General features: G+C 39.1%; 2 protein-coding genes and 1 pseudogene across 5 annotated transcripts; 2 read left to right on the top strand and 1 right to left on the bottom strand.

Moving 5' to 3' along the window:
* Positions 1 to 791: 791 nt before the first annotated feature.
* LOC125187579 (hexose transporter) lies at positions 792 to 5,983 on the top strand. 4 transcript variants are annotated; one of them, XM_089058285.1, is made up of 3 exons: positions 792 to 1,021; positions 1,096 to 1,213; positions 3,383 to 5,983. In XM_089058285.1, exons 1-2 carry the CDS (start codon positions 926 to 928, stop codon positions 1,195 to 1,197), a joined length of 198 nt encoding a protein of 65 aa, XP_088914411.1. In that variant the 5' UTR covers positions 792 to 925; the 3' UTR covers positions 1,198 to 1,213; positions 3,383 to 5,983. The 4 variants fall into 4 exon arrangements, with proteins under 4 accessions (XP_088914411.1, XP_047940160.1, XP_047940159.1 ...); XM_048084203.2 differs by lacking the exon at positions 3,383 to 5,983 and adding an exon at positions 1,689 to 1,839 and having other exon boundaries at positions 793 to 1,021; XM_048084202.2 differs by lacking the exon at positions 3,383 to 5,983 and adding an exon at positions 1,911 to 2,138 and having other exon boundaries at positions 797 to 1,021.
* A 3,235-nt stretch (positions 5,984 to 9,218) lies between these two features.
* LOC148926320 (uncharacterized) lies at positions 9,219 to 10,007 on the bottom strand (annotated as a pseudogene).
* Positions 10,008 to 18,193: 8,186 nt separating this feature from the next.
* Positions 18,194 to 19,417, top strand: LOC125189832 (uncharacterized). Its single transcript, XM_048087061.1, has one exon. The coding sequence runs from the start codon at positions 18,194 to 18,196 to the stop codon at positions 19,415 to 19,417; it is 1,224 nt and encodes a 407-aa protein (XP_047943018.1).
* The last annotated feature ends 3,584 nt before the right edge of the window (positions 19,418 to 23,001 follow it).

Below are 23,001 nucleotides of genomic sequence, written 5' to 3' on the forward strand. Positions count from 1 at the left end.
TATTATTTTATTTATAAAAAGAATAATATTGTAAAAATTTATTTAATTATTAATTACAAATAATAATAATTATATTATTATATTTATTATTACGATGGATAGTTTAAAAATGGATTATCCATCATAATATATAATAATATAATTATAATTATAGTTATATGGAGTATTACAGTACTCATTAATTATAACAATAAATATAATAATTACAATTATAATATTCACGAATATTATAATTGAATAAATTTTATAAATTAAAATTGCACTATGACTTTATTGATTAATTGTTAATTTATAAAATAAAATATTTACTATTTATTATAAAATTTATATTATTTAATTGTATTTTAATTATTTAATAAATTATTATTATTATTATGAATTATTATAAAATAAGTTATAATTATGATAATTTTAATTATAGTTTTTTTATTATAGTGAAATTAAGTATGATTTATAATTTTAAATTATTTTAAAAATATTATTATTATTATTATTATGTTATTATTATTATCATTATTATTAATAAAATTATACTATATTGCTTAAATATGTAAGAATCCTAAAACTGGGAAAAAGAATACCTAAAAAAAGTTAGGATTCAGAATCCTGGAAAGTTGTACTAACTTTCCTTGTTATCGGATTCTGATTACTTTCCCAGTTTGATTAAAAACTGAAACAAACACAAGAATTTAAAATTTAAGGAATCAGATTACTTTCCCAGACAGAATCCTGACAACCAAACATGGCCTACAAGTAATCATGATAACCAAGTGAGCCATGTATCAATTGAGATCTCATAATTAAGTAATAAAATTATATCAAAAATTAATGTAACCCAAGCCCAATTAAGATTGAGTATGAAATCCCTAATTTTTGGGCATCATCGATAACGTCGCATGATTAAGCAATTACCGGAGGGAATTTGATGATGGAAACGAGAAAAGTGGAAGCTCGGAAGCTGCTCAAGGACAGGAGGTTCTGGCTCGCCTCTTTCCTTATTGCTTGGGCCGCTGGCCTTCAGGTTCACCAAATTCAGATCACTAAACCAATGATTATTGTTATTTCTCCTAATTTGTGTGCGTATTTGTTTCGCAGGGGCACATGATGTGGCTTCAGCGCCAAGATTCCTTTAAGCAAATGTTTGGGGAGCTCAAACCGGATTCTGATTCCCACGAGGCCGCCGATAAACAGTCGTGAGACTTTCGCCTCTTCGGTTAGATCCATTATTCTAATTTTGAAATTTCTATTTTGATTTTGGCTAAACTCTCTACTCGCAGTTGTAATTCCTTATCTTTTAGTATATCATATAAATGCTTTTAGCACCAAGTCTAAATGCCTTACTTTAATTCAGGTTCAGATTGATATTGTGTATGATTAGTGATGCAATTATACTCGAGCATGATAATCACAAGGAGTGCTCCGTCCGCCAAAAATAGACATAGTTGTGGATGACATAGGTTTTGATGTGCAATTGGTAAAGTAAGAGAGAAAAGTGAAAAGTAAAGTAGAAGTAGTGTTATTGGATTGTTGGGTCGACATTATTAGTAGCATTTTAATGTTTAAAAACTTTCAACATTTAGAATTTGGTCTAATTTTGTGGACGGCCAAAAATGGTAGAACTAGTCTGTTTTTTGTGGACGAAGGTAGTACAATTCACGTTGTGGAAGTTGACTATGGTTTAGTTGCAGTTTTTATCCATTATCATGGATGGAATGATGTAGCTGGAGGATACTTAGGACATGTGAGAGTTGTTTGTTGTCTCATTCTTGAAATATATTGTAGACAAACACTGGAACCTGGGATTTGTAACAAGTAATTTGAAATTCTCTCTTGGGTTAACTTTTGTTGACTATCCAATTATAAATTGTATGTCAAACTGAAGCATTTCTATTTGACTACACCCTTTGCAGATCAAAATCTACTCTTCAGAATCTCAAGTATAAAACTCCACAATCCTCATTCAAGGCTTAAATTATACGTTTTGAGGGCATGAATGCCTAACTAAAAGTGGAAAAACAACCTGACAAGTGTTAATAAATATTGTTGTTTTGTGTTTATGCTGTTTTGTGTCTTATGTAGTGATTCTGTTAGATTTGATTTCAGTTTGCATTGATGATACACCCCTGGAACTTTTGGCTTGTTTGAGTTGCTTGATCAACTAAGGTGGTGTTCGGTTTCTTAGATAAAATAGAACCAAGATATAATCTAGGATTGAGTTGTGAGATTATTTTAGTCACATGGGATTAGCTATGACTAATTATCCCATGATTATCCATTAGGATTGGGTTGTGGGACTGAATCTCATAAACCAACACACTATATATTTAATCCCAGGATACAATCTTGCAAACCGAACACAATATGACAATCTATCTTGACAAAATGATTGGAAGGCCTTCTCAAGAGCTTTTCCTGTGCTCCCTTTTTGTGGACATGTTGTTTTTTCAGGGCATTGTAATCAAAATATAACTGTAATGATGAAATTTGCTGTCAGCAGAATAAACCTTGCAGAAAAAATTCCTCGTGTGACATATTAGTAGCATAATCTGCTATACAAATAAAACACAACCTCAACAATTGTAGTTGCTAAAAGGTCATGTAAGCAAATTGCCAATTTTGTTTAATGATACACCCTGGAACATCTGGCTTTTGTGATTTGCTTTATCAACTTATGAGATATTTTGTCTTATGTTCTTTCCAGACTCTAATTCTATGCATGACTGTTACTGTATTTGATTTCAAACAGTTGATGAATAACTTTATCAATAGATGAGCTGATGTGGATGGGTGGTCTTGTACATTGTATATTCTTGATTTTTTTTGAACTGCTAATCCCAATGTTATTGTGGATATATAAGTCGAAGAAGTTCTCATTAAATATGAAGGGAAAACTATAAGAATGTAGTAATAGTTGTACAAAATTTATAGTTATACTTCATCTCTCTTTGCTTTGGCTAAACTATCCATGTGTATATGTGGGTGTCCTCCTTCTAACCTCACCCTTTCCCGGTGTATAACTTAAAATATTTTTCTAGTGCATTTAATTGTTCATTCCATATTTACATTTATAAATTTCTACTTACTCCTTCCTTCCACGTCGCTTCAAATTAAAGCGACCTTTGATCCCCTAGTCTAGTTATCCCTTGGATGATTTAACTATTTCACAGACGAGTTAGAAATGCCAATGTAGATGAATGATATACTACATACCTTATGTTAGCTCCTCATATGAGTACCACTCTCGTTTGACGCACGTTTAACGTTGTTCGTTTTGATTTATATATTTAGTTTAATTCCAATACATAATTTTTATTGAAATTTCTAATTTCACGAAATTTATAAAAATCAAAGCTTGATTTGTTTGTTTTCTCTACAATTTCAGATAAATTTCTAATACCCGGGTATGGTGCCATGCGCGCTATGGGCGTTTGTGCCGCGCCACGACTCAATTTTTTTTATTTTTTCTAATTTCTTCCTCTATAAATAACACTCCAAATATAATTCGTTTCGCACATAATCTCACATTTCTCTCTTTTTTTTTTTACTCTGAAAATCTTTCACTACACCAGAATAATGAGTTCTAATGAGTTCTCCACCTGACTCGAAAACCATCCGTGCTCACATTGTAAAAATGTTCACCTAGGCCGTGCTTGCAATCCAAGTCGCAATAGACAACGAGATTGCTCACTATAAAGTTGCCATTGAAGCTACATCTAAGCAAAGCATACCACAGAGTCACATGTATATTCATTGAGACCGTGAGGCAGCTACGTTGAGGCTGTTAAATGATTATTTCTTCAGGGACCCTCGATGGAGTGATCAAATGTTTTGTCGGTGGTTTCATATGTGAAGAACTTTTTCCATACGCATCGTCAACGCAATTGTTGCTTGTGACCACTACATCATGCAAAACATCGATGCTTTAGGCTGTGAAAGTCCATCATCATTGCTAAAATGCACATCTGCGTTACAAAAACTCGTATACGACACTATTGCAAATATGTTCAACGAGTATCTCCATGTTTCCGAGAATACTGGACAAGAGTGCTTGGCCTGTCGGGCGGTCATCGAAGCTTTCAAGATACATATTTGAGAAAGCCAACGACTCACAACACCCAGATGTTGATGAACATGCACGACACAGATTTCATGGCAGCATCGACTTTATGCAGTGAGAGTGGAAGAGTTGTCCTACGACATGGAGAGGTGCATATACTAGTGGGGACAAGGGCACACATCCGATGATCTTGTTGGAGGCTGTTGCCGACCAACGATTGTGGATTTAGCATGCTTACTTTGATGTTGTTGGTTCGAACAACGACCTCAATGTGTTGAACGTATCTTCACTGTCCAACGAATTGTGTGTCAAACTGGTGATGAACGTACAATTCACAGCCAATGGTACCCCATACAATATGGGGTGGTGATGAACGTACAATTCACAGCTAATGGTACCCCATACAATATGGGGTACTATTTGGCAGATGGGAGATACCCATGATGGCCCGTTTTCATGAAGACGATCATATGTCACACAACTCCGAAGTGGGCATTGTTTACCCAAAAGCAGGAGGCGGCTCAGAAAGACGTGGAACATGCATTCAGAGTCTTCCTTCACGGTGGTCTATAGTGAAAGGGTTGGCCTATTTGTGGCATCGTCCAATGATATTCAACATCATGTATGCATGTATCATAATGCATAACATAATCGTTGAAAACGAAGGAGAAATGTCAATTCATGGACCATCGAAGTCCGCGCTAGTACCTCTAGTTCTCCCGTTGTAAGTGAGCCTCTAGGGCGTGGTGTTCCTCCCCATTTTCGCAATGTCATGTGACGCTAATATGCGCGAAGAAGAAGTCCAAGGTCGCCTCCAAGCTGATCTAATCAAAGAAATTTAGACATGCACCAATATTTTCGAGCATTAATTATTATTAATAGTGCAATTTAATATTTGTGGCCCGCGGGCATTAATTGGGGGATAGTTCTAGTTTCATAATTAAACTTAGCATACTTGAACTATGCATTATATGTCATTATATGGAGATACAATATTGTTGGGTGAAAATTTCCCAGAAATTACAAGAAGAAAACTACACGTTATAAACTGAAAATCATACAGAATAAAATTGTTGGAAAAGGTAAGACGAGTCGAGGAATCCTCATATCTGAAGTAGCAACACCGCTAACAGTAGAGCTCCGACTAAGGAGAGTAAGGCGAGGAAAGAACTTCGACGGGAAGATAATACAGAAAGGGAAAGAGCGTGTATGCAAAATGCTTAAGTATTTTGTGTGTATGGAATGCATGCTGATGAGGCTCGTTTCATGCATTTGTTCTATGATAAAACTGTTAGAGTTTGTATACTAGAAATCACGTTTCGAGTGATTGAATACTGTAAAACTCTTATTTTATTTTTCAAGGAATAAAACAGATTATTTTTGTCATAATGTTGTTATGTTTTACATTTAATAGATGTTAATTGCATGTTTAAATGTATAAGTTAACTTAACAAAGTCTAAGTCTTTGTTTTAGTAGACCGGTTGTGGGCGGCGTCCACTTTAAGGTAACACGGTCAGTCCTATACAAAGAAAAAGATGAATTTCACGACCTAGATGAAATTAGACTATCCATCGTGAAAGGTTGCAATGTCAGTCCGTATATTTCTAATCCTTACTGAAATAAAATGACATTGGTGTGGTAAAGCACTGAACGGATCTAACAACAAGACTTGTCTTTGTGCTATCTACTGAAAGGCTAGGTCTTAATAAATATTTATTTTTTAATCAATGTAGGTTAGCATTGAGCATACGGTATTGATTATGCATTACTTTGACTTATCAAATGGTGCGGGTTTTTCGTAACCCAATAATCCTGATATATTGGGTAGTGTTGATTAATCTGTAGCGGTGCTAGGATTGCTATTATATTGAATCGTGCGCGAGGTAGGTCTCGTTTGATAATGTCCTCAAGAGGAGCGTGAAACGAGGTTTTATCATTCGGAACCTAGCTAGTTGGAGTTTGATCACTCTATGAATAATAAATAAGCGTTTCATGCTAAGTCCACTCTTGGAATTAATAAGAAATTAATTAATTAAGTCCATAGCAGAAATTAATTAATTAATGGACATTTTTATCTTAAGCGTGAGAAATGAAAGTTAAAACGGAATCCCAGATTACTTATAATTTCGGATTTGGATGGGGAAAGTTCAATATTACTGTTGTAGTGGCTGCTCGTAATATTCCAATTAAATCTTATATTAAATTGTGGGTTCAATTTAATTAGTAAAAAGTAAATTGGATGAGACCATATCTAAAACCTTCCATAGATCCCTGTCTGGGCTCAAAAGGAACTTAATATAAATAGGAGAATAAAGGAGACATAAATTAAATTAAAATAAAGCTCAAATTTTCGTCCCGCTCTCCCTTGAGGAGTTCGAAATTCTCTCCTAGTATTCCGGTGAGATTAGCCCACACTGATATTGGAATACAGTTCGAGAATTAACCAGAAGATCCGTGGTCTAGTATTCAAAGCGTCACGTGACGCTAGCTATCATCAATTCTTTGGAGAATTAATTAGGTATTATCTCTGTTCCGTACAAAAGTATGTTTTAGGTTTCAATTATACTTAAAGCATGATTAATTCAAGTTATGAGCATGATACATGTGAGAATTACGCGAATAGATTTTGTCTAAATAATCTGCTAAATAGATCCGATTATTATGTGATTTATTTGTTCGATTAATAATTATTTAAATTGTTAAAATTCAAAATTTCCAAGCAACGCTTTCGCTGCCAGTTCCTTAAAAAACTACACCCAATTCTGTAAGCAAATTGTGAGCCAGGTGTGTGTAAAGTTCGTCAAAATCGAGAGCTGCATGGATCAATTGGGCGGACAGATTGATCAAGAAGAATGGAGCCAAAACTGTTGTGCTAAACGGATCAAGTCAGAATTAAATGGAGCCAGCAAGAGCACCCGTACAAAAGATTGAGCTAAACACCCCCAAAAGCCAAGGGCAAGAAGGACTTTTCGAGAGGATGATACCCTAGGGATCAGAACCCTACGCCTCTCTATAAATAGGAAGTCAAGTGCGAGTAGGAGGAGAGGGAGAGATACTCACATAGGGATACACACTTAGAAATTCAGCTCTCTTCTAAGGCTGAAATAGGAGCTCACTATACTTCACCTTTTTTATTTCCGTTGCACACACTTAGGTTATGGTCTTTAGTTGTGGAAGGGTAGTGGTTTTGATTCGAAGTTTGAAGCTGAGTAACATCGTTATGAGAAGGGGTGAAGATACAATTTCTCTGTTTTGTTGTTTGCTACAATTTCTTTTAAGTTTGTTTTGCTGTTTACCGACTCATTTACCCTTGGAAGCTTTTGAAGTTTTGAAGTCAGTTTTTCTTGAAATGTTATGTTTCGATGTACTTGATCTAGCTGTTTATTTCCGATTCTGATCTCTGAGCATATTTTGGTTAAGTAGTTCTGTTGTGGTGCTATTGGTTGAATTTGAGTTGTCGTTTACAATTTCTGTTTGATTGTTGAGTAATTCTGGATGGAAGATGTTAGAATGCTTAGATCTAGTTTGTTGAAGGGTGGTGAAGCAGATCTGAACGTGTTTACGATGAATGAAATTATGTTCGCATGTGATTAAGTTTTCTAGTTGTAGATTTGAAAGTCATCTCGTTATTTTCTACAGATTATGGCTTAGTTAGTTTATGTACGTAATCTTAGTCTGTCTCTTAGTGTAGATTTAATTTTGCAAGTTTATTATGATAAGTTGAGAGTAGTGAAGGGGTTGACAACGGAAGCGTGCATCAATTAAATCTGATAATAAAATCGATCTATTTAGCAGATTATTTAAACAAAATCTATCGTGTAATTATCACATGTATCATTCTCATAACTTGAATTAAACATTCTTTAAGTATAATTGAAACATAAAACATGCTTTTCTACGGAGTAGGAATAATACCTTTATGATTCTCCAAAGAATCGAAGATTGCTCGCGACTTCTCCATGTGAGGCGTCGAGTACTAGACCACAGATCTTCTGGTTAATTCTCGAACTGTATTCCGATATCAGTGTGGGCTGATCTCATCGGGATACTAAGACTTGAATAAATAGGACAGAAAAATTCAATCGCACACAGGAGAGCTGAGGAGAAAAATCGTCCTCTTCTATGTGGAGAGGGGGACGAAAATTTTAGTAAAATATAAAATGTATTTTCTGTCTCATTTATTCTCCTATTTATATTATGTTCTTTTTGGGCCCAGACATATCTATGGAAGGTTTTGGATATAGCCTCCCCCAATTAGTTTTTTACTAATTAAATTGAAACCCAATTTAATATAAGCTTATATTGGAATATTATAAGTAATCCGAGTTTGTTCAAATCCCGCGCTTAAGATATAAATATTAATTAATTAATTATTGTCTGATATAGACTAAATTAATTAACGTCTTATTAATTCCAAGAGTGGACTTAGTATGAAACACTTATTTATTATTCATAGACTAATCAAACTCCAACTAGCTAGGTTCCGAATAATAAAATCTTGTTTCGCGCTCCTTTCACGATAGGTAGTCTAGGCCTATCTAAGTTGTGAGTGTTTCTAAGTTCTTCATGCTATGATTATGACATTGATTTACCTTCAGATTTTTATAAAGCAAAAACAAAACAAAAACAATAACTTAAACTAAAACAAAAACCTAAACTCACGCTCCACCACTTCGTCCCCCAAAACTTATTCACAATAAAGTTTAATATAAGTTTGTAGAGTTGGTAGGGACGTGAGTAAACTAGAAAATCAGAAAACATACCTTGAAATTTTCGCGTGGAAGCTGAACGGGGAAGAAATTCGAAAAATTCAAAAATTGCGCTGGATTCGGTGAAAGGCCAGCAGGCCGCTGTATGCATCCATCGGTCGCTGGGAAGAGTAAAAACCATTCCAGTGAGTACCTAGCGGGCCGCTGCGCAAGCGCCAGCGGTCGCTGGGTGTAGTCTAGAACCTGTGAAATTTCAATAACACAAAAACAAAATTAAGCACAAAAAGTACTTTAAAAACTGGAAATAAATGGTTGGGTTGCCTCCCAAAAGACGCTTATTTTTCATCTTTAGCTTAACGCTCTTTGAAGTTTATGAGTTATCCCCCATCGTGGGAATTCCTTGGGGATGCCTTTGTACCAACACTCTTAGTCTTTGTCACCGCGAATGGGACTAACTTGTTGAGTACTTTCTTCCACCATATGTATTTCTCATTGGCATTTTTGATGACATAAACTTCAGAATCCATGAGATGCAATGGCGTCGGCCTTCTAACAGTCTTTTCCTGCAGAGATATATGTAAAGACTTGGGTTTTTCTTTTTTGTTTATTGAGAGTTAGGAATGGGATAAACTATGAAAATAGAAGGGTTAGAAGGATCATCCCCTTTTTTTGGATCGAATGGTTTAGATTTATTACACATCATAACCATTCTGCACTCCTCATCTTTCTTTGTTTTCCTTGCCTCTTCATCTTTTAGCATTGCACTCTCGATGTAGTAATTTGACTTTCCTCTGTTGTCACTTATTGTGATTTCTCCTTTACCTACATCAATAAGAGCTTTGCATGTGGCTAGAAAGTTTCTACCTAAGATTGGAGGAACTTGTTTATCAACTTTCATGTCTAGAACAAAGAAACTGGCAGGGAATATAAAATCATCAACCTCTACCAATACGTCCTCAATTACCCCTACCGCCTTTGTGGCAGTATTGTCGGCCATCCTTAAGCAAACATCTGTGGATTTGAATGGCCCGATGTTGAGCTTCTCGTAGTACTCCAATGGCATTATGTTGATGCTAGTTCCAAGATCACAGAGAGCCTTGTCTACTTTACCATTCCCAATAGAACAACGAATGATGAATTGGATTGGATCCCTCTGCATTACAAGCCTTTGCTTTTGGATGATTTCATTACAGTGAAGAGGTAGCTTTAGATCAGATTTCTGGAGCTTTTGTTTCTTCATCACTGTCTCCCTCAAGAGCTTGGCGTACCTTGGTATTTCCTGCAGTGCATCAACGAGAGGTTAATATGACATTTATAGAACATATTTGAGAACTATCGAAATTGTTCTTCAAGCTTGAACTTCTTTTTGGGTTGGAAGGGCAGGATGATTCCATTGTGTCGCACAAGCTGATCAGGCGATGACTCTTTCTCAGCTGTCCGCTAACTTTGTTCTAGCGGTCCGCTGGGCTACACACATCCATCAGTTTTCATGCCCGAGGTACTGACTTCGGACAGTGACACCTTAGCATCCCAATTTTGGTTAATGTTGGCATCCTGGGCAGCAACCTTAGCATTTTCCTCCTCCGTCTTCTACTGAACTTGATCCATTTGTATCTTAATAATAGACACAGTGGTAGCAACAATGTTTAACCCAATTTCGAGCTTGTTCAATCTTTTCTCTACAGCTCCAATCTTGGCCTCATTGTTCTTTCCGTCCTCAAGCAATACTTCCATGATCTTTTGGATGCCAATCTCATATTTTTCTTCCATGGTAGGTGGCTCCACTCCTCATTCCTTGCTTACACTGAACGACATTGGATGAAATTACTATTAGAATATGAGAGGTTGGGATGTGGACAATTACCATTGAAATTATAAAAGTTACCACCCCCCTGCCCTGGGCGGTGATACGCTCGGATTTTGTACTGTTTTAAGGCCACTATTTGGTCTATTTTTGATGTCAAAGTCACTCTACACGTCCATTATTTGCATATTTTATCTATTTTGGTATTTTGACGTGTTTTGTGAGAAATGTGCACAATTGAGCTGAAAAGTTGTACGGCGACCGCCGCGAAGTTGTACGACAACCGCCGGTGCCTGGCGGCCAGAGCAATGCAGCGGCCTGCCTCGGAAAAATTATACTTGGAAGAGAGTCTCGCCCGGCGACCGCCGGAAATCATGCGGCGGTCCGCCGCCAAAGGAACAGAGACTCTGGACTCCAACGCGGTGACCGCCTGCCAAGGTGAAGTGGCTTGTCGGAGAAAGGCGGCGAATCCGATTAGCCCTAGATCTACTCCAAGATTTACCATATTTTGAAGATCTTTTCCTTCTACAACGAGGATTGACTTTCCCCGATAAATAGGACCTCAAGCTTCATCAACCACAGAGCTTCTCTTTGCAAAATTATTCACATAGATCAAAAGTTAGAGTACTTCAATTGCGCAAGGAGTTGAAGAAGGATTTCAAGAACATCAAGAACGACAAGGATTCAACCTACGAGTTTTATTAGCTTTAGTTTTATGTCCAAATCGTCTTCCCTCCAATCTATGTGTTTAGCTTATTCCATTATGTGTAACTAAACTCATATGATTCTAGGGATGTGTTAGTAACGACTTTGGTTATACAATTCCTTTTTCAATTTAATATCCATTTTGTTTTTACTTTGTTTCTTTCCTAAGTTAATCTTGATGCTTCATGATTGAGTGACACAATCGTGTATGATTTAATATAGCTTGCTTCATAACTGCGAGAGAGTTCTAGCGAATTAGATCCACTTAGTAGACGCTACAGTTAGCTTCCCTTAAAACGACACTGTTAATTGAGAGTGAGGACTTTTCAAGGGTCTTAGGAGCTTTATGGAGTTACGTGTTAGGATTGACAACCCTAATCTTGTAATCAACATTTGCATCACATGAGCATAATCTAGGTGACTCTAATATCAAAGTAATAACTGTGCTAGGGTGTTTGATAAGTCGTATTCTAAGCCTTGGTTACTGGTCAGTATGTCGTGAATTGCATGTATTATCTGCAAAACAGTTGCTTGAGTGTGCAGGATTAAAGGATCCGAGTCAGTAGGAGACGGTTAGAACGTCGCAGGTGAAAAGAGCGCAAGAAGGGTGCAATGCTGACCAGGATGCATGCCAGAGAAAAGGCTCGAGATGGAGAAGAAGGATAGCTAGGATGATCAATAACAAGGGCATAAAAGTCAATTCGCAAATGAAGTCTACCCTAAAAGCAAGGGCAAGCTTCCCTATAAAAGAAGCCACTTGGAGATAGAGAAAAGGATCGGAGTTCGAAAGTCCAACCACCACACTTAGTTAGAATTCTCTCTAGAAGATCAGTTCCTTCAGCATTGTCCAGTTCTTCTCGTTCCTCGCCACAACTATGGTCATCTGAAGTCCAGAAGTCCACCGAAGAGTCATCATCCTATCATTCCAGCAAGTTCATCGTCGTAGTATAGTAGTTTCATCGCCCGAAGTGGCATAAACAATCTTTAATCGTTTTTCTAGTTTAAAGTTTACTTGCTTTCTTCGTTGGATCTGTTGCAAACATTATTCCTTGTTGCCTTTTGAAGTATTTCGTGAAGATCCGAACGTTTAAGTTATGAAGTTTCTATTTCGCATGTCTCTTTGGTTTGAGTTTGCTTCATTCTGCCTAGGAAAGCTAGATTTAGTTGTCGCTTTTAATTTCTAAATGTTTACACATGTTTCCTGTTGAGTAGGCTGAATTGGGAATTGTTGATCGAAGGTTGTAGTTAAGTTTCAGTTTAAATTTTTGTGCATGAGTTTCTTGTTCTGCGTTGTTATTACCACCTTGCATGTTAGTTAGTAGAAGTAATCTGCAGTTTCAGCCGTTCATCTTAAGTTTGAGCATTTTAAATTAATGGATCTTGAGTTTGAAGTCATAAATCTAAGTTTAGCCATGGAGTTTGTGTTCATATGATTTCTGTTAATACTTGTTGAAGAAGAAAACATCACAATCTACTTTTGCTTGGACCACTTTTGCTTTTTGGCTACTTTTTTATTTTGTCTTTTACTTTTCAGTTGTACCTTCCAGACCTATCAGAAAGCCACCCAGCCACCAGATATACCCTGTTGTCTATATTTTCCAAATTAGTAACTGTCTTCTTTTCATATGCCTCTGAGATACCTTGTCCCCTACTTTCACGAACACAACCACATGTCTGTTACTTTCACGCCTACTTTCCCAAATTAGTAACTGTCTTCCATTCTCACATGGTCTTTCAACCGCATCTAGCCTCTCAGCGTTGTGCTTTTCCTTGGACCAACCCCGACTGTTTGTGGCAAATTCCTCTATTACCTCCATAGCAGCATGATGCACTTTTTATTAGCACTACATAAACCTGCAAGTATACATAGTATATATAGTATAGCTAAAGGTCAGTACCGGATATCGAACACGGGGAATAGAATCACAAACTGTCTACCTTCTACTAAGCTTCTTTCACTATTTGGAAAAACAAAGATTTTGAAAACTTTTGAAAACAAGAACAACTTGAAAGTAATAAAACAACTGATTGCAACAAATTAAAGAGGTAAAAATATGAGAGATAAGAGAATTACAGGGATGTCCATGCGGTACAGGCTTAGATTACTAACACTAGGGTTGTCAATCCTAGATTCATAACTACTAAAAACTCCTAAGACCCTTGAAAAGTGCTCACTCTCAATTAACAGTGTCGTTTTAAGGGAAGCTAATTGTAGTGTCTACTAAGTGGAACTAACTTGCCAACCTCCTCTCACGATTATGTAGTAAGTTATATTAAATCTTCATTGAATGTGTCACTCAAGCATGAAGTATTACGGAACAACTTAGGGAATAAATGAAGAAAAAACAAAACGGATATTAAATAGAAAACGAAATTATATAACCAAAGTCGTTACTAACACATCCCTACAATCCTATGAGTTTAGTTACACATAATTGAATAAGCTAAAAACGTAGAATGAATGGAAAACATAGTGAACATAAGAACTAAAACAATAAAACCCAAAGGTTGAATTCTTGTAGCCTTGATCTTCTCTTGATTCCGTCTTTAACCTCTTGCACAATGAAGAACTCTCTCAATTTTATGCTCTAGAATTATGAGGCAAAAAGAAGATACAAATGAAGAGGTTTGAGGGGATATTTATAGGGGGAAAATCGAATCCTATGAGAATAAGGTAAAATATGGCTAAGTTTGGTAAATCTTGGGAAGAAAGTAGGTTAAATTGTATGCCGCGTTTTCGCAGCGGGCCGCTGCACCTTGGCCAGCGGTCGCTGCATGTTGGTCTGTAGCCTCTGACTCTTGGACAGTGGTTGCTACATGTAGTTGTAGCAGTCGCTGTGAATAATCCCGTAGCTTCGGAAGCTTTTGTAGCGGTCGTTGCGCACTCTCCAGTGGTCGCTAGACGTCTTCTCGATTTCAGCACAACTTTCTCTGGAGCGGGCCGCTACTAACATGGCGGTCGCTAGGCTCCAGTGGTAGCTGCGCATGTTCCAATAGACCGTTGGACTTCAGGAACGCTCCAGATTTCCATCTTCGACTTTTTCCTGTCTTTTTAGGCTCAAATATGCACAAATCTCACAAAACACGTCAAAATACCAAAATAGAGAAAATACACAAAATATGGACATGAATTGTGACTTTGACATTAAAAACAGACCAAATAAGGGCATTTAAAGAGTGAAAAATCCGAGCGTATCGTAACAACTCCTCTTTTTCTCAAGAATCCCCCATTCGCCCTTAAATCCAATAAACTAGAAATTTTTTTGCTAAACCCTTTATACATGATTCCTACCTGATGGTCTATTCCAAAACCATGGTTTTGGCATTTGCAGAGAAGGGCTTTGAAACGTGCGAGAGCTTCATATAGAGGCTCATCATTTCCTTGCATGAATTGAAAGGTCTCACACTGAAGCTTGGATGGTGCCAGGTGGGTAGTACTTGTCGAGGAAGAGTACCACTAGATCCTTCCAATTGGTGATTTTATCTGCACGCAGACACTCATACCATTCTTCAGCAGCATCAGTTAAGGAAAAGGGAAAAGTCATACCCCTACAATATCATCATTAACACAGTTGATCTTGACTGTATTAGTTATTTCCACGAACTTGGTGAAATGTCGATTTGCATCCTCTGTGTCTCTTCCTGCGAAGACATTTTGTTCAGCCCTATTGATCAAGGGTATTCCCAACTTGAAGTTGTCGGCCTCTATCTGCGGACCTATGATAACTCGTATTCTAGGCCTTGGTTACTGGTCAGTATGATGAGCTTAATGTGCATATTTTGCAAGAAAAGTGCGTAAGTGTGCAGGAAAAAAGGTGCAAGTTAGCAGGGAAGGAATCGGAAAGTTTAAGTGAAGAAGGACGCCAGAAGGGTGCAATACTGACCAGGATGCATGCCCTAAGGCTCGAAGTGGAGAGAAGAGGAAAGCTGATAGACGGCCAACTATTTGATGGCGAAAAAAGCGACAATTTGCAAGGAAGAACAACCCTACTTTTCAGGGCAAGCCTCCCTATAAATAGAAGGTTACATGAAGAAAGGAGCATCTATCTTTCAAGCGAATCATCCATTCATGCTCCATAGTCCACCTACCAACACAAGCTCACTTAGAAACCGCTCTTCGAAATCTTAGCTCCAAGGCGGAGACCAGCTCTTCAACTCTCGTTCCTCGCCACTAGTCATGATCACTAGAAGCCGACCGAGTTCCACCGGAGACCGTCCACCATCTACTCTTTCAGCTATTTTAGTCGCCAGAAACTGTTTCATCGCCCAAGTGGCAAAAACAATCTTAACTCGCTTTCTTAGTTTAAATTTCACATTTCGTTTTTAGCTTGTTGGATCTTTTTAGAACTTAAATCTTCAGCTGCTTTTGAAGTCTTTTGTTGCGATCCAAACATTTGCTATGGAAGTTGTTGCTTTTCTTTTATTCTCTTTGATCGTCGTTGCATTTCATTCTGCCTAGTTTAGATTTCTGTTATTTACGTTTAAGTACCAAGTATTGAAGCATGTTTTCGTTTGCGTAGGCTAGATCTGAGCTGTTAGCTAGTATTTCATGTTTTCTTCGTTCCGATCTAAGGTTTAATGCATGAGTTTTTCACTTTACGTTGTTGTCGTCACCTTGCATGTTAGTCAGTAGGATAAATCTATTTTATTAGATGTTAATCTTCGAGTTTAAGTCTTTTAAATTATGGATCTGATGTGTGAAACTGTAAATCTGAGTTTATCATGGAGTTTGTGTTCATTTGAATTTTATGCATACTTGTTGAAGAAGACAACATCACAATCCACCTTTTCTAGGACCACTTTACTTTTCAGCCACCTTTTGCTTTTGTCCTTTCACTTTTGTCATATTTTCTGCAGATATGTCAGCGCGTCAGCCAGTTCGTTAGGATATTCACCCCAGCTTTTGTTTAACCACTTTTAGTAAACTCTCACTTTTCACATGTACTCCATAAGCATATCTTTTCTCTCTCATATGTACGACTCCACCCAGATGTCAGATAGCCTTACCAGTCAGTAGAGTTCAAGCCCACCTTTAGTCTTTGTCTAGGTAGAATCTCAACCCAAACATGGTAGCTAACCAACCCTTCCAGAGTATCACCACAATCTAGAGCCGCAACCATCGTTCCTTGTGGGATTCGACCCTTACTCTCACTATACTAGCCAGTAGAAGTGGGTTGAGGAAATTTCTTGATACCAGGTTTTTAGGTCTTCGATCCAGCGACACGACTAGGTTAAGAGTCACCTTCTGATTAGTTGAATACAACACAACCCGAGACCTAACACACCATTTCGATACATCAAAATGGCGCCGTTGCCGAGGAATGATGGTGTTCATTGTTGCACCTGTGTATGATATTTTGGTGTATATATTGTTCAGAATTTTTTCGATTTCTTTTGTTTTCCAGTTTATGAGAAGAGGCTCGAACTTTGAGCAGTGGAAACCTAAAATACTTCCTCGAGGGTCGATACTTGTCACCACCCATTCTGGCCTATCGACAACACTGTCTGATTTAGGCACGAGCAGCGACGAAGAGAAGGAGGACGTAGATAACCCAATCCCGGAGTTTCTACCCCCAATCAGCAAGAGTACCAGAGAGAATGGCTGAGCAGATAGACGACGATCCCGAGATCGGATCGTTGAATGCCCACATCGATAGAGAACCGCCGCAAGCCATAGTTTTCACCCCAGGACAGTCAGAGTGCGATGTTAAGCCACACGTCCTAGCGGTATTACCCACATTCCATGGGAAGAGCTATGAAGGTCCTTACAAGTTCCTTCACGAGTTTGGAAAAATCTGTACACCTCAGAAGTGGCCAGCAGGATCCAGCGAAGATGATTACAAATTGAAAGCCCTATCTTTTGTGCTAAAGGGGGAGGCGAACACATGGTTCATGCGCCTACCACCCAACTCGATCAGCACCTGGGCCGACTTCAAGCACGTCTTCCTAGATCAGTTATTTCCTTCAACTAAGACTAGGACATTGAAAAAGAGATCTCTAGCACCAGGTAGGATTATGACGAGTCCCTTAGCGAATATTGGTCAAGATACATGAGCCTCCTGGACGCATGCCCCAACCATCGGATGTCGGAGGTGGAAATCTGTAATGTCGTCTACGAAGGAATGAACAAGGAAACCAAGGACTTGACAAACTCATCAGCAGGGGGTGCATTTCCTTACCTGCGGGTCAGTAGAGTAAAGGAAATCCTAGGGAAACTTTTGAGTGCAAAGAGAGCCTACGATAACCCCCAAAATCCACAGTTGAGACGGGGGATAGCTAGCGCCTCAGCAGCTGAGCAGGATGACAAGATGGGGTTGAGGATGGACAGAATGGAGAAGGCGGTAATAACAGCGGTAGAAAAGAACGGACCAGCCTCCCCAACACTTAAGAAAATCGCGGAGCAAAAAGGGCGGAATCCAACTTACGATCCGATGGAAGATGTGGAAGCGTTAGCTCAAGTAAATGCGGCTGGATATTTGAACCAAAATAACAACTGGAACCCTTAGAGGATCAAGGACGCACCATGGAGGGACCACCCAAATTTCAGGTGGAGAGATGGAAATCAGAACCAAGACCAGAATCCCCCTTCAAGCCAGAACCCTGACCGAGGTCTTGCAAACCAAGAATACCAACCCAACTGGGCAGGACGGAACCAGCAACAGCAGAACCGATTCCAAAACCAAAACCTGCAAAATCCAAACCAAAGGTCTGTATACATACCACCCCACCAGAGAAACAACCGAAACTACCCTAACCAGAACCCTCAACACTCCCATCCCCAAAATTTCTCAAACCAACCAAGTACCCATAACCACCCAAATTCCCAGAACTACCAGCAAAATCCTCACAACCAGTATAACCCTTACAACCAGCAAGGACCCAGCCAATTCCAGAACCCCAACCGGCCGAGAAGGTCAATGGAAGACTTGATAGAGAAAGTGCTATCCTCTCAGCAGAGTATGAGGAGCGAAATGCAGTCACGCAGCGAAGTGGTTCAGGGAATGCAATGTGCTCAGAAGGAACAAAAGGCTAACATAGATATGCTGAACAAGCAACTATCCCAGTTGGCAACCTCGGTGGGTGAGTTAAGGGGAAACTCAGGAAAACTCCCTTCGACAGTCCATATACCGGAGAAGGCAAATGTAAGCAAGGTCACCCTGCGGTCTGGAACAGCATACAATGGGCCCGAGATGAAGGAGGCAGAGAAAGGGTTGAGTGAGGATAAGAGAGAAGAAATCCTACTGCCTATGGGGAGGACCCACAATAAAATCGGGTCAACAACTGAACCCTCCACTGAAGCAGGGAAGAAAGATTCCGAAGGAGCCGTAAAAATTCCGAAGGAGGTAGTGAAGGGGAAAAAACCATTCCCCTATCGTTTCTTAACAAAAAGGATGAAAGAGGACCATGTGGATTATCTATCCATATTCGGGAAGCTGGATGTCACCATACCATTCCTCCAAGCCGTGAAGCTGCCGCCATTGGGGAAGTTCATTAAAGAATTCATAGCAGGAAGGGCGAAAGAGGATGGGAAGATCGTGGTGGAAGGAATAACATCCGCAATAGTCCAGGAGAAGCTCCCACCCAAGAGAGCCGACCCAGATATGTTCACTTTACCCATAACCATTGAGGATGTTAGAATTGAGCATGCAATGTGTGATTTAGTGGCATCCATAAATGTTATGCCTTATGCAATCTATAATCGGTTAAGGGGAGCTAAGTTAACAAATACTATGGTCCTAATTCAACTAGCTGATAGGTCTTGCATAAATCCTGAAGGAGTGTTGGAAAATGTACTCGTAAAACTGCATGATTTTTGTTATCCTGCCGACTTCTATGAGATAAAAATGAGTGAACCCGAATCTAGGGAGTCTAGTGGGATACTTTTGGGCAGACCCTTTTTGAGGACAGCGAAAACTATTGTTGATATGGCCGAGAGGACAATATGCAAAGATTTTCATGGGAAAAAATTTACTTTTAGCATTGATGAAGCCATGAAAAAACCTATTGACTTTGAAAATTTATGCTATGTTGATGTGATTGACCCCCTAGTCCAAGAGTATCTTGAGGCTGAGCTATTGCAGGAGAAAATGCAGGCTTTGGATGTTTATGAACAGGCCGACGTAGAAGCCGCAGCATGGTGAGAACTGATCAGTAGCCAAGGGTTGACTAATGAGGAAGTTGAGGAACCTATTAAGAAGTTCTGTATGAAACCTGAGTTCGCTGCGAACGCAAGCACCAACCTACCGGCCAGCACAGATGGTACCCCAGAAGAAGAATCAGAAAAAGATGGAGGCACAAAAAATCCATTAACCCCAGAAACTCCCTGATAAGGCTAATTTCATGCATCGGTTATATGGTGAAAAACGTTATAATTTGCTGGGTCTAACACCTTTCCTAAGCTAGGTGTGTGAAAAATATCGTTAGATCGAGGAAATGCTGAAGGAGATGGTCTAGCAAAGGAATGAAGTGAAGTGAGCAGGACTTAAAAGAAAAGAAGGCGTGACAGAGGGAGTCAATAGCTGAGGGCAACAAAGTCTATCTATACCTCGCTGGGCCCCACTCCAACGCCTATATATAGAAGAGCATGCAACACACATCATATCACTTTTTCACTCTCTTTTAGCTCACACACATAACACACACTTGGGAATGGAAGATCTGGGGTAGTCGGGTTACGAAGGGTTATTTTCTTTAGAAGTTTCGCAGTTGCAACACCGTTCGCGTGTGGACGAAGATACAATCTCTTTTAATTTCGTTTGTTCTGCACTTTTGCGATCGAACTTCACTTTTGGGAGTCGACTTGGCTGTGATGATACTCGTTATCTTTTCGCTTTGTTGATTTGTGTTTAGTTGTGATATTTTGAGTTGATTTACGTAGATCTCGCTGCTGGAAGTTTATTTTAACAAGTATTATGTCGATCTCTGTTTTATTTTGATGTTGTGGTGTTTGATATGGGAATTCGGTGATAGATCTGTGGTTTATTGACTGATTGGAGGTTGTTGTTCGAATCTGAAGTGATGAAGTGTTTCTGTTGGTTGGAGTTTGTGTTGTACGCTTGGATCCGGAGTGGATTTAGCGTCTGAGGTTGGATCCGAAGTGAGAAAAGGAAGTTGTTAGATGGATTTGAGTTTTCTTCTTGTTTTCTGTTTTACTTCGTCTAGCATCTGCAGATCTGTTTAGTTCTTCGTTGATTATGCATAAATTTGACTTAGATTTAGTTTGCTCTACTTTGATTTCGTTCATGTTGATTTTCTTCTGAGTTTTTACGCAATTTGGTTGTAGAAGATGATGTCGCTGTTAGTTAGTACTAGAGTTAGTTATTCTGCCAGCTTTTCGTACGTACTCTGCTTTTTCAGTCATGGTCCCCACAGTCAGTTTATTTCCTAGGTCTAGGTAATTGGAGTAGTTTTCTTAGATCTGGTGATCGAGCAGTTAATTTTCTCGCAATGTTCTCTTATTATTTTGCCTAGGTCTAGCTATTAGCTTAGGAGTTTTAAGATTCTCAAGTCAAGTTTAATTGTTTTCCTCAACCCAAGAAAAAATGCGTGGCAGCAGCCAACACCAAAAACAAATCCAAATCCTTGAACATGAGTATTACGCATCCTTCTCTGTGGGATCGATCACTACTTCCCTATACTAGGTTTAGTAAAGTGGTTGAGGGTTTTTGAAAAAAGTGCTCTGTGTGTCCGACGACCAAGATTTCCTGCGACCAACGAGTTCCTAGACCGCGTGATCTAGTGGATTTGCTGGACCTAGGGAACCTGTTATTTCCTTCTGTACGCACTAAGGAACATACCTACTTTCAAATGGCGCCGTTGTCGGGGATGGATGGCGTTTATTGTTATTTCGTTTAAGGATTTGGTGTAAATATTTTAATTTCTGTTATTTTCTTTCTCCTTGACGGTTTATGAAAGCAGGCTTCCATTCTGGAAGTTGGGCAAGCTTATCCGAGTCAGAAAGTGAAAAGGAGTAGAATTCGTCGACAGAGGAGAACCCGGGGTCGTCAACAGAACCAGAGCATTCCGAGACCGAGGAGGAGGAGGACCCGAATATGGCTCATCTGCTAGATCCCGATCCCGAAATAGGGTCGCTCACTGCACATCTTGACGGTGAACCCGCTCATGCTATAGTCTCGAACCAACGACGGAGGTCGATCGATATCAAGACAAATGTACTTGGAGTTCTACCCACTTTCTCTGGGCGTAGGAACGAATGCCCCTATGAATTTTTGAACGAGTTCAGTAAACTATGCAGCATTCAAAAGCGACCCAACAAAGCAACAGAGGAGGACTACCGTCTTCGAGCAATTCCGTTTGCTCTCAAAGGGGAGGCAAACACTTGGCTGCTGAGGCTCCCACCGGACTCGATCAACACGTGGAAAGATTTTAAACTAGAATTTCTGGATTATTTTTTTCCATCCAACAAGACGAATGCCTTGAAGAAGGAGATTCAGGAGTACAAACAAGAATACGATGAGTCTCTGAGTTCTTATTGGTCCCGTTTCAAGGGGCTGCTGGATGCTTGTCCGAACCACAGGATGATAGAAGCGGAGACTTACTATCTGTTCTACGAAGATGCAAACCCTGAATCAAAGGACTTGATGAACTCCTCGAGCGGGGGAAATTTTACCAAGAATAAGGCAAGTGAAGCTCGGGAAACCTTGGGAAGGCTGATCGAGGCGAAGAAGGCCTATGATAACCCGCGAAGCATATTGAGGAGAGGATCAGCTAATGCAGTGATGGAACAAGAAGACAAGAAGGTGGAAGATAGGATCGATAAACTGGAAAAGGCCTTGCTAAATGCAATTGAGAAATAAAATCCGCATGCTCCAGTGGAAATTGAGAAACTATGCTATAGTCAGTGTAACAACCCGACATTTCTAGGATATAATAAATACGGCGACTGTTAACTAGGCGAACTTAAGGCGACAGAAATGTAGACTAGGGTTTCATTTAAAGAGACTTGACCAAGCATTTAATGAAGTATCAAGGAAAAAATTCAACGGCTACTCACGAGAATCAAGATTTAAAATATAATAGACTAAGCTCAAAAGTCAAAGGTTTAACTCAACTCCAACAAAACGCAATATTTCCCAACATTCCAAATCAAAGAAATAGATTCTAAACAACCAAGATAATAAGTTTTTCCAAAAATATTCAGCGGAAGCATTTCAAGAGAAAGCGGAGCCATGTATGAAGACACGACTACACTCAAAAACCCAACCATCCATATTATTCGATTCAATCTTCTCAACACCACCGACCGCCCATCGCCGCTCAACCTGCACATAGGGAAAACACATGCAAGGCTGAGTATTTTAAACATACTCAGTGGACTCATGCCAAAACATTTTATAGTTATGCCACCCTTACCATAGTGAACTCGAGGTTTTGCATTTATATAAAGATAAGCATCGAGTATCACAAAATATTTCATGGACTGGCCAGTCAAACAATACCTCCCATTTTCTCATCAATTATCCTTTCATATGGTGCGACGAAGTGTGGCCACACTTTCGCCCACGAGATCGGCCGACTAGCAAGGACGGCTGCCGATCCCCAGTGTACACTAGCCTAATAGGGTTTGCGGCCCTACTCAGACCCGAATTCGTTTATATAGCCACTGTAGCCTAATGGAGCGTACTCACAATCTAGGCATCAGGCATACAAAATATCCAAAATAATTCATAGGCATGGCATAACAGCTTAATCCACCCTTATTTCT

This window comes from Salvia hispanica, chromosome 5 (genome assembly GCF_029641045.1).
Source record: "Salvia hispanica isolate PSC_SH4W2 chromosome 5, Shi_PSC_v1, whole genome shotgun sequence".
Classification (NCBI taxonomy): domain Eukaryota; kingdom Viridiplantae; phylum Streptophyta; class Magnoliopsida; order Lamiales; family Lamiaceae; genus Salvia; species Salvia hispanica.

Excerpts from the sequence above, each read along its gene's own strand:
- LOC125187579 (XM_089058285.1), top strand. The coding sequence starts at position 926 with ATGATGGAAACGAGAAAAGTGGAAGCTCGGAAGCTGCTCAAGGACAGG. Across the intron at positions 1,022-1,095 it reads CTTGGGCCGCTGGCCTTCAG|GGGCACATGATGTGGCTTCA; the intron begins GTTCACCAAATT and ends TTTGTTTCGCAG.
- LOC125189832 (XM_048087061.1), top strand. The coding sequence starts at position 18,194 with ATGGAAGACTTGATAGAGAAAGTGCTATCCTCTCAGCAGAGTATGAGG.